This window comes from Parasteatoda tepidariorum, chromosome 10 (assembly GCF_043381705.1).
Source record: "Parasteatoda tepidariorum isolate YZ-2023 chromosome 10, CAS_Ptep_4.0, whole genome shotgun sequence".
Taxonomy (NCBI): Eukaryota; Metazoa; Arthropoda; class Arachnida; order Araneae; family Theridiidae; genus Parasteatoda; species Parasteatoda tepidariorum.
In genome coordinates this window covers 82,938,461-82,950,939 of record NC_092213.1, presented here as the reverse complement: position 1 = coordinate 82,950,939, position 12,479 = coordinate 82,938,461, and the positions used below count along the sequence as shown (strand labels likewise).

General features: G+C 30.9%; 1 protein-coding gene across 1 annotated transcript in view; it reads left to right on the top strand.

Moving 5' to 3' along the window:
- Positions 1–12,479, top strand: part of LOC107445955 (protein O-mannosyl-transferase TMTC1) — a 364,666-nt gene that overhangs the window by 295,969 nt on the left and 56,218 nt on the right. Inside the window, exons 9-10 of the mRNA XM_071187075.1 lie at positions 5,073–5,237; positions 7,792–7,905. Of these exons, the coding sequence (XP_071043176.1) occupies positions 5,073–5,237; positions 7,792–7,905 (279 nt within the window). The remainder of the gene's footprint in view (positions 1–5,072; positions 5,238–7,791; positions 7,906–12,479) is intronic.

Below are 12,479 nucleotides of genomic sequence, written 5' to 3'. Positions count from 1 at the left end.
CAAATTTTTAAAAAAAAATGTTCTTATAATGTCCATTATTTTGGACGTTAGAAGCGCGATTTTAACCCTAGATATCTAAACGTTAATCAGTGTTTCTGTAGCTAAGCATTCAACTGAAAGACTGCAAATTTTTAAAAAAAAGTACATTTTTATATTGTCCATTATTTTGGATGTTAAAAGCACGATTTTAACTGCAGATATATGAACCTTAATCAGTGTTAATCTGTAGCTAAACATTCGACTGAAAGACTACAAATTTTTAAAAAAAATGTTCTTATAATGTCCATTATTTTGGACGTTAAAAGCGCGATTTTAACCCTAGATATCTAAACGTTAATCAGTGTTTCTGTAGCTAAGCATTCAACTGAAAGACTGCAAATTTAAAAAAAGAGTATATTTTTATATTGTCCATTATTTTGGATGTTAAAAGCATGATTTTAACCGCAGATATATAAACCTTAATCAGTGTTAATCTGTAGCTAAGTATTCGACTAAAAGACTACGAATTTTAAAAAAAATATATACATTTTTATATTCCCTTTATTTTCTTAAAAAAATGGATTATAATATATCTATTTTGAAAATAGAAATATGTCAAAAATTATGGTTTGGAATCTCGGTATATGTTACGGTTAAGTCTTGTTTCAGTAGTTGTATACATATTATGTCATTTTTATTTTGTCAAAGGCCTGGTTTCTTAGGACAGGACGCCGTCAGCTGGAAATCAGCGCTAACCTCTGATTGGTCCATTTGCGAGTTTGATAGTATACGTCCTCGAACGCTCATCTTGAACTACAATTGCCGTCCAACTCAACTGCAGTTGGATTACAACGTGACGTTAACCACAGAAGCAATGGCGGACAACATCCAACAGCANTGTTCTTATTATGTCCATTATTTTGGACGTTAAAAGCGCGATTTTAACCCTAGATATCTAAACGTTAATCAGTGTTTCTGTAGCTAAGCATTCAACTGAAAGACTGCAAATTTAAAAAAAGAGTATATTTTTATATTGTCCATTATTTTGGATGTTAAAAGCACGATTTTAACCGCAGATATATAAACCTTAATCAGTGTTAATCTGTAGCTAAGCATTCGACTAAAAGACTACGAATTTTAAAAAATATATATATATTTTTATATTCCCTTTATTTAATTTCTTAAAAAAATGGATTATAATATATCTATTTTGAGAATAGAAATATGTTAAAAATTATGGTTTGGAATCTCGGTATATGTTACGGTTAAGTCTTGTTTCAGTAGTTGTATACATATTATGTCATTTTTATTTCGTCATTCTTAGTTGTTAACTTGGTTAACGAATGGTGTTACTTTAGTTGTGAACTTGATCAAAAAATGTTTTTTAGCAATGAGTACAGAAAATATTCAAATAAGTTAAAATGAAACACTTTACATAAATATCTAAGTTGCAAAATTGGTTTAATGTTTTTTTAACAATCAGATTGCAAATAATATTCAAAGAAGTTTGACAAAATGCTTTAATTTATTATCGTTGTTGCAAACTTGGTAAAAATAGGAAAATTTTTAAGCAATAAGATTTCTGAATATAACCATATAAATGAGTTAAGTGAAATGCTTCAATTGATTATCGTAGTTATAAACTTAGTTAACTAATGATTTATTTTCCAGCGATCAGCACAGAAAATATTCCAATAAGTTAAATGAAACTCCTTGATTTATCATCTTAGTTTAAAAATTGATGAAATTATGTTTTTCTTTATCAAATTACTGAAAATATCCAAATATGTTAAACATAAACGCTGTAATTTATCTTTAAATGTAAACTTGGTTAAATAGGATTTTGTTTTAGAAATAAGATTTCAGAATTAAAGCAAATGAATAACTTAAATGAAAAGCTTTAATTTATTATCTTCGTTGTGAAATTGGTTAATTAATCCTTTTTTCCAACAATTAGGTGTTTCAATAAATATAAATAAAAGAAATACTGGTCAACACCAGATTTCGCTAGTGGGAATTAATTTTTAAATCTTCTCATTAGAAATTTATTCAATATAATATAACACGAATATAAGATAAATTCAATTTGTAATCAACAAGACTTATTTTAAATTTGAATTTTAAAAATTCGCAAAGTTAACCTTTTCAAAAACTCGGCTTTAAATATATAAGAATTTAGGAAATAACATCTTTTGTGTAGCATATCTAAATGAAATAAAAGTGCACTTTTCTTTCCTTTGGCCATGTACGACAAATTCACAATACATAAAATGGAAAGGAATACAAATTGAAGAAAAAACTTGATATTAAGAAAGTTAGGCAGAGCATTTAAAAAAGAAAAAATTTATATTGCATAACTGCAAATAAAATAGAATGTATTAGAAGCTTTAATGAGATTTAAAAAAAATCTCGTTTTGCTGTAGGTAAAGCTAAATCTTGCGCTCGAATTATTATTGCGCAGAAGACAAAAGTCTGCGCAAAAGAGTTTAGATATCCACAGATGAAATAAAAGTAATATTTGCAGTATTCCTTCCGCATTTGATATAAAATACGAGAAAGATTAAACTATGCAGAAAAGAAGGCAAAACAGCAACAATATCTCTTTCCAAGAAGAAAAAAAAATATAAAACAAATAATGGGAATTGTTTTCCAAAAAGAAGTTGCCATACAGGTAAGAAAGAACAGTACAAAATATAAATTAGAATTTATTCGACACAAGGAATGTTTTTTTTCCCTGCATTATTGTTTGCTCGAAACTTATCCGCTTGAAGAAACTGAAGCAAAAGAGGAATGTTAAAATAAAATCGTTTTCCTCCTTGTTTTATTCCTGTAAACAATCCCCATTTTTTATATTCTAGATTTTATAGTGGAAAAATATGATAAACTTGGGATATTTTATTTGAAAACTATTCAAATACGACTCCAATAAGGGGGGGATTTACTTACTGAAATTTATTTGTTTAAAATATGAATTCGCATTTAATATAGAGTTTTAGTAAATCATTATTTTAAGCCATTTTGATATTAAAATTTGATAAAATTAACGGACAAACAATGTTTCGAAAAATAATGCAAAAAACAAAGGGAAAAAAGCAACATTGATCTATTTGGATATTGTTTATGGGCTTTGTTAATAGTATTGCGATTTTTATTTATAAATAATATTGATTTTGAGCAAAAAAATTAATCACCCCCAACAACTTTTGGTCCCAACGCGTTTAAAAAAGAACCTTAACTTAAAATATAACATATTTGTTATATTTTATTTGTTCTATCAATAGAAGTTAATTAATTCAATTGATTCATTATTTTTTCTATTGACTACTTATTATTTGAAAATTTATTATTTAGACTGTTTATTAGATGTAATATTAATTTCTAAATAATTCGCAGATATCGCTACTCATTTGATAAAAATAATAGTCTGAGATACGATTAATTTACTTTAAATTTAGCTGAAAAATGTAAAGATTTTATCAGTTGATGTATAATCTATTTAATAAATATTTATCAAAGTATATCTAAAATCTAAAGAATGGCGTAGCAGTTTTCTTTTGTTGACTGTGCTTTTCTATTGGTCGGAAAATCACATGGTAGGATCCAGTTTTCCCAATTCATTTTCGTATCTGTTAGGTTATCATCAGCATAAAATTTATGTAAGTCATAAGTACTGTTTTCCTATAAATATTTCTGTTTTCCTAATTTAAAGGTAATTACCTATACTGTTATTACGTTTTTAATTTTATTAGTTTTTTACTTTTTGAGTTTAAGAGAATTGTTGTTGTTCTTCTTAGTATTATTTTTATTAGAAAAACGTAATTCTACGTTACAATTTAAGATTGCATAATTATTTAAATCGGTGTCAGATATTACGGGTAGACTACAATTGAGGGTGCCCCTTGATTCTCGCCAAGTTGTGATCACGGTTGATCGCCAAGCTGGGCGATGTTGAAACCCAATCGTGATTCTGATTGGTTTAGATTTTAACGTTATTTTTAAATGTTCAATGGTATATGTAATGTTAGAGGTCCATTAGTTCTACGTTGGATATCGGCTGGTAAGGTTACTTTTGATTCTGGTCAATAAGATCGAAGGTATGTGGGCAGTCATAAAAAGTGACTTTAGACAAAAATTTCACCACCAATCCGGTACCACAGACGCCCTTTTTAATTCGTATTTCGCCGAATTTAATAGGCGATGGAGGTACACAGATTTTATTCATGATAAATTTAGACAGTATCTATCTGCTATTAGAGAATTCTGTGCACCTAAATCGGAGGATATTCAAGCTTAATGAAGAAATGAATTTTTTTTTCCTTTTTTAACTGTGCTTACTCCATTAATTTTTTGTTTCGATTCAAAATGCATTTTATTGGGTTTATTAATTTTGCTTATATTGGGTTCATTGCAATTTTATAAAGTTTTGGCCGATGTTTTGTTGAAATTTTCCAAATTGTTTTTTTTTTTTTTTTTCGAAATATCATTATGTTTTGGCCGCCATTCTTCTTTTCTTCTTTTCCGCGAAAACAGGAATGGCGCCAAACATAAGTCGCCAATTTCGCCAAGGGGCACGCTCAAGTATATTTTTTACCAAAATATTAAATTGCAAATGTGAACTCGCCAAATTTGTTACAATAATATACTTTTAATTACAAATGTTATATATATAGTTAGATTTCAAAAAATGATTTATATCAACTAATAAAAACCTAAAAGAAATAAGTCGCCCTAGATCAAGAGTCGCCTCTTAATTGTAAGCTATTACTAATTAAATATTTGTATTACAACAGACCAACCGATTTCTAAAAATTGACGTGAAAATTAAAGTCTTATATAATTTAAAATAAACTCTAAACTACTATAAAATTTAAAAATCTATATCTCTATATACTTTTAGAAAAACTCTAAGAATAATTTAAGATAAACTCTTTGATAAGTTGTCGCCACTTTTTTAAACATTGCAGTCTGTAGCGACACATCAAAATTTTTCGACATCTTCCAATGAAGAAAAATTTTAACTGTATACATTTCACATAGATTGCAGAAACGATTATTGGCAGAAACTGTAATTCCTTTATTTATTTTATTTTCAGTCTTGGCTTCTGTATTCTGGTGAGTCATGGCTTACAGCGGTTAATGCAACGGGGAGCCATTATTGCCTGGCTCTGCCGCGTTGGTGCACTTTTCCTAATCATGTTGTTTGTTGTGAAAACAATGGCTAGAAATAATGTTTGGTTGTCGAGAGAAGCTTTGGTCAAGTGAGTATTTAATGTGTTATTTTCATAAATTCTGGAGGGGAAAAAACACATTTCTTTAGGATATAATTTTTTTTTTTTTTTTTTTTTTTTTNTTTTGCAAAATTTCAAAATGTTTTATAGTCTTGATTATACAAAGTGTGAAAAATTTTGGAATTTGTTTCAATACTGGATTTAAATACTTCAGATATTGAGATGTGCTCTGAAAGGGAAACCATTATATTAGAGAGCTTTTCCGTTACGTCAACGTTACACGGTAACGGTACGCTAAACTTCCACGTGACTTGAGCGATACAGCGCATGCTCATAAATGACGTAATGCATCTCACGAATAACGTAGAAATGTTAATTTTAGCGTATTGATGAATAGCGTATTTAATTTTAGTATAAATATGGAGTCCGAAAACGCCTTAGTTTGTGTAAAACTAATTAAATATTTTTACCGATGAGAAATATTTCATTACACATCCTTATGAAGATTGACGGATCCTTAAATTGACGGATTAGTTTCGGATCCTTGTGAAAATTCCAAGCGTTGGAAAGATGTACAGTGCGGGGAAAAAAACGGACCAACCTGAATAACTTTTGATCTAATGATAGGATCTTCAAATTCTTAGACACAATCTTAATGGTTCGAGGAGGTGGCTTTAAATATGCTAATAAATTAGTGCAGATAATATTTTAAGTTACTACAAGGTGCACAGCATTTTTAAAAGGTGCTTATTTTCGATTTGCGTTTCTTAAAAGCCCTTGAAGGTGCTTTTTTTATTCGGGTTTTGAAAAAGCGCCTACTTTTCTATCTTTAAAAAAGAGATTTTTTCTTTGCCGTATCGATTGACGTTCCGAATTACAAAAAATTCATGATTTTTCAAAATTTTCTCTGCAATATTTATCAGAAAGTAGTTATTTCAACATGATTATGTAAAGTTTTTAAATGTTATTGATTTTTTTTTTTTTTTGATTTTACGTTTATAAATTAAGAACTTTAAACGATAGAAGAAAAAAATTATTTTTATTACTGCGCAGATCCTAATTAGGATTTTTTTTTCGAAAGTGATTAAAAATATTTTTGAGTGCTTGAAAAGTAATTAAAAGGGGCTTATTTTTTGTTGAAAAGTGTGGCTACTCACCCTGTATTAAATTAGGCACAAAAACATATTTTTTCAGAATAAACATACCGTTCCTTTTTCAATGAATTCGGATTTCTGACCACTGAAATATAAGAAGTAGGTGCAATTTCGGACATATGGCCCCTATAGATAGGTCAGGAGAGTAGTCCAAAGTTTAGACCCCTTAATGACTTTCCGCGTATTTTACCATATCTGGAGAGATTTTAAAACGAATTCATAAATGTTTGCAGACAATCATAAAACTCGTTTATTCAAAGATAGTTCCAAGAAAAATATAATTTTTAGCAAATATTTCTTATTTTTTATTATTTGATTTAATAGGAGTCGGAAATATTTTTTAAAATATAAGGTATAATTTTTTTTACATTATTTTAACGAGTGTAATTTTAAATGGTAAAATACAAAATTTGAGTGAAATCAGTCTGTCAGTTTCAGAAAAATTGTACTATAAAAATATGACGTTTTTTAAAAATTCGATTTCTCAGGGACTATTCGACCGATTTTGCTCAAATTTTGAATTTCGAGATTTAAAATTACAATCTTTAAAACGATGTAAAAATTTGTATGCCTTATAATAAAATTTCTTTTCGACTCTTATTAAATAAAATAAATGGAAAATAATAAACATTTACTAAAAGTTATATTTTGCGTGGAATTATGTTGAGATAAAGAATTTTATAAGTGTGTGCAAACGTTTTTTCAATTCGTTTAAAACGTTGATGAAATACGCAAAAAGTAAAATTAATATTGCACGATCAAAACTTTGAACGGTTCTCCTGGCCAAACTATTGGGGCTCTGTTTCCCAGATTCCGGCTACCTCTGATATTTTGGGGATTAAAAATCCAAATCCGTATGAAAAAAAATGTTTATTCCAAGAAAGAACGTTTGTGTCTGATTTATTAACTTCGTTACATATCGTTTGCACTAATTAATTAGCATATTTGAGGTCATCCCTTCGAACCATTAAGATTGAGTCCTAGAACGTGAAGATCCGATTTTTTCCATTCTTTAAATTTAGGAATAGAATACCAATGGAAGTAGAACGAAATTCGTCCGTCAAAGCAACTTCCACTGTATAGCTTCCTCTCAAAAATGTATTACAAAAATATGTTGGAAAAAATGTCTCATAATAAATATGTCTCATACATAACCACTCAAAAAGGAAAAACTGTCAAATAGCTATCATACTTATACTGTAAGGAAAATTGCGGTTAGATAATATTCCAAAAAGAACATGAAGCTTTTTTTCATTCTTTTCTGTCATTTCTCATTTTGGAATTTTTTAAAAAATTTAAAATATAGATTTTTTGCTGATACTCGTAAAATGATGCAGGCCTAAAATCCTTATGAACGTATGTTTATAAAATAAAATTTTTATTTCATTTTTAATAAACTACATGTTTTTTTTCTTCCTTTTCTTATTCAGATCAGGACTAGAATCAGTCCCCCACAACGCCAAAGTTCATTTCAACTACGCCAACTACAAGAAGGACGTTGGCGACAGATTTCTGGCTATCGAACATTACAGAATAGCTCTCAGGTGAGACACCCCTTTTCGAATCAGGTCTCTCCTTACGACCACCCCATAAAGCGAAAGGGGACCCCCTTTTATGGACCGCGCATTAATGGGCCCTCTATTACAAGTCTCTTATGCAGACAGCCTTCTTACACAGGATCGTTAATCTGCGCCAAATCAACTCTTACTGACAGCAAATGCTCTTAAGTTTAACTACGTGATGAATCTTTGATATTTGTAGTTTTCTAAATTGAAGGATAAAAATATCATGGTGCGTAGCATTTTTAAGAAGTCCTTAAAGGTGCTTATTTTCTATTTTCATTTCTCAAAAGTCCTTAAGGGTGCTTTTTGTATTGAAATTTTTTAAAAAGGGCTTAATTTTTTTCTTTTTCGAAAATGAGATTTTTCTTTACTACGTAGATTTTCAAAACGAATGCAAATTTCACAATTCATTCTAACACAATACTTTTCGGCGTACCGTCGGTCAGTAGCGTGTGAAAGAGCCAATCATTTTATATTTTTGATGAAATACTTGCTTATCCGCATGTGCTTATACTGAGCCGGGTTCGATGAGATTATTGCACTCTCAAGTGCAGCTCTGCTGCATTTTGCAAGATATTCTCAATTTCATACTTCATTTTCCATCCTCTAAAATCGAAGGGAGAAATATCTCTAGGTCTTTTTATGGTGGCTAATGTAATCAAGAAAACAGTTCTTTGTCAGAAACTAGTCAATTGACCACGATTATGTAAAATCTTTGAAAATTATTTTGCATTTTGTTAACGCATATAGTGCCTAAAAATATTTTAGTGTTAAAAAAAATACTTAAAAGGTGCTTATTTTTTGTTAAAAGATTTGGCTACGTACCCTGAATATGTCACGCGAAATCAAAATTCGATTCTTTTCATACGGGAAGAAACGTATATTGTGCAGGATATTTTGTCTAAATCGAAGAATTAGAGGCCCGGGATAGCCTGGTTGATAGGGCACTGGGCCCATGTCCAAGAGTTCGTGTGTTCGATCCCAAGCCGACTGAAGACTCCCTGTGTAGTAAATGGTGACTGATGCACCTTAAATCTGTCGAGTCGCAAAGTCCTCCATGCTCCCTGAACAAATCAATACCTCTTGGGGTACTGATCCAGGAGTTACCTTGTCTTCTGTATGGTTCAAAATTAAAAGGCTACGGAGTTAGACATACATTTCCATGATGGTTTAATGAGGAATCTAGTTGGTTCTCAGAAATATACCATCAGAACAATTTGGGTTTTATTATGTGGGACCATCATAAATCAGTCTAGATTCCTACATTGGGATGGTGGTTGTTCATGATCTTTCCAACATTTGATTTCTAAGATACTATCATGGAAATTCGCGATGGTTCAACATAAACAAACCATCGAAACAAGTTGCTATTCTTATGCTCTACCATCACAAATCTGTCCGAATTCCTACATTGAGGTGATGACTACTCATGTTGGTTAATATCAAAAAATATAATGGTTCATGATGGAATTATTGATGGTTACCATCAAGATTAATCCATCAAAAGTTTTGACTTGGGAAACCCTTAATTTTGATTAATAATCACGATCCTAACGAAGAATGATTTCTACATGGGCTTATAAAAAATATTACAGAATATTTACCTTTAAATAAAGAATAGAAAAATAAATTACAAATAAATATTATTATGACTTCCTTGATTTTTAAGCTGATAACAGAAAAAAAAGATATCTTCATTTTCACTGTCCATTAAGACTCATATCACGTGATATTTGCATCCAATGAGGATGCACGAAAGGACAATTATCTTCTTAAGAGATTTATCGAAATGAAGCGAATCTGTTTTTACCAATTCAAGAAGATTTTTTGCAATGCTGACTTGAAATTTTGCTGAGAAGATGTATTGGTAGAAAACGCATGGCAGCAGTTTTTACCGGCAATTTTGATTAATCGATTTGCCTGTCAGCGAAATATTTAGCGTACCCGCTATTAAAACCTTTCATTGTTTTTAACCCCAATAAAAAAATATCACAATTTATGAACCGTTTGTATTTAGAAAGCAGACAGTTTGATTCATTGACTAGTCCTCTTAATCCCTTACAACACGGAAACTATTTTGATGAATTGCGACTCGCTTTGTGAGTTTCATGCTTTAGAAATCCCTTTTTACTCGTAAACACACACCTTTTCTGTTCCAAAAGAAAAATCAATGGAGGAGAGTTTACTTTAAATATCTGTCTCGGGGCGGATTCGGGAACAATTACTCAGCAAAATTAATTAGTTTCACCATCCCTAACTGCATGGCAAACACAAGATAAAACCAATAAATACAATTTCCCTTTTTACAAAAAGGGAGAAATGGATTCGCGGGCAGCTTTTCAGCCGTTTGCTTGTTCTGTCTTATCAATTGTTCATTAGCTGTTATGGATCTTCTATTGTTTGTTGTTTAAACGATATCTTTTTTTATTTTTATTTTTTTATAACGTCGTTGAACAGAAGACCCAATTTTTGAGTTTATGACTACCATGTTCAACTCCGTAGCCTTGTCATTTGGAACCCAATCCAGAAGACAAGGGAACTCCTGGATCAAGTACTGAGAGAAATTTGCCTTCGTTGCCTCTTTAAAGGTACCGACCCGCATTCGTGTTACATGGAGAGGAAGACCACTAGAACCTCCCACAGTTAGCCTGACGGCAAAGGGACTCTAACCCATGATCCGTTTACCACTAAGGATATTTGACGTGAGCTCTGTGGTCGGTGCAAGCCGGATGCGGAGTTCGTATCGACCAGCTATTGCCGGGATTCGAACCCGGTTCACCTCATTGGAAGGCGAACGCTTTATCCCCTGAGCCTTCGCGGCTCAAGCCTTACTCATTAAAAAAAAATTTCATACTTTCATAAATCCCCGAGAGAACTTTTTAAATTAGATAATCGAATAACTTTAATCATTGAATGTGAATAGCGTGATGCATGATTAGGCGCAAAACGTAACCTCCAGAAACTGCGAAAGTTCCGTAGTTACTGAGAAGAAAAAATCTCAGAGAAGTAAAAGCTATGTAGCAATATTTTATTACAGAGTAAAAAAAATGACCCACTACTGAACGAAACTCAGTGGTGCAACAGCCCATAGAGGACCAAGACCTACTATGCCCATCTCAGTTTTCTTGAGCTTGAGCTCTTGGGGTGCAAGCCATCGCTGGGATTCGAACTCACTTTACCTTATCAGAAGGCGAATGTTCTATCCCCTCTTAAAAACATATATGTAGTTAGAGACAAGGAACTGAAAGAAAAGCACCAAAGAGAGGTGGAACACGTGTTTAAAATGAACGCATATTACGAAATCAGTTTTTGTATGACCCCTAAAAGTGATGCGAGAAAAATATACAATATTCATACTTTTAGAGCTAGATAAATTGTTCTATAAGTATGACATGCTTTTTATTTTAGTTCAGTAAGCGTTCGATAGCTGACCTACTACTTAGATGGTTTAAACCTGTGGTTAGAAAAACTAACTCTTTGTAGTTAACTACATCTACTTCTTTATTACAAATGTAGTGACTACTAACTACTTCACTACTTTTAGAAGACAAACTTAACTGGAGAACTTAATTTTCATCAATATTCAAAATGATTTTGGATAAAAAAAAATTAGATTGGTTAAATATGAGGAGTTATTAAAAAATTTTAATTCATGTTTTCATGAAATAGTATTTTGTTCTGAAGCCATTTTTTACGAATTAGTTCTTTTAACCTAAAAACTCTTTGCTCTTCTCTACAGTGTTTTAAGAGTTGCTAGGAAATTATAAAACATTTGCGATTTTAGTGATTAATGCTTTTTTTATATCCTTCAAGAAATAAAACACAGTTGGAAAAATAAAAAAAAAATGACCACCCTGAATATCTTTTTAGGATGCAATCCTAAAGGTCTTAACTTAAGTATGCTAATTAATTAATGCAGACAATATTTTATGCTACGAAATCAGACGCAAAGAAGTACTTAAAAGTTCCTGTGAAATTGAATTTTAAAATAGTCAGATATTTAAAATTCGACTTCTCGCGAACAATTCCACCCATTTATCACCGATTTTTCAGAGGATTAGACGTACGGGAGTGTCGGGTACCCCTGCCCACTGTCAATTTCCTATGTATAGAATATTTTTTCAAGTCAATGGGCCATCGGACATTAATTGTTATATTAAAAAAAGGTTTTTTTCAAAGTTTCAAGTACTTATGCAGCTGATAACATGGTGAACAATAGTTTTGAAAATATGTTGAATACAGTAGTCATGAAATTAAGAAAAATTGGTTGAATGCTTCGATTAAACTTCATTTTAATACTAAAAAAAATAATTTTTTATATACATACAGCATTAAAGTATGTGGTCTTAAGTTTAATTTGCACAAAGAAAGAAGTTTATATGTGAAAAATTGCTCGAGTAATTACAAATTTACAAAAAAATTGGATTTTGGGTACCCCCGCTCCCATGAATGTCGCGTATCACCGCCCAATTTTATTTCGTCGATAAATGTACGGTTGCAAAGATTATTATTTTATTGCTTAAATGCATTAATTTATTTGCATTTTTAACAACAAA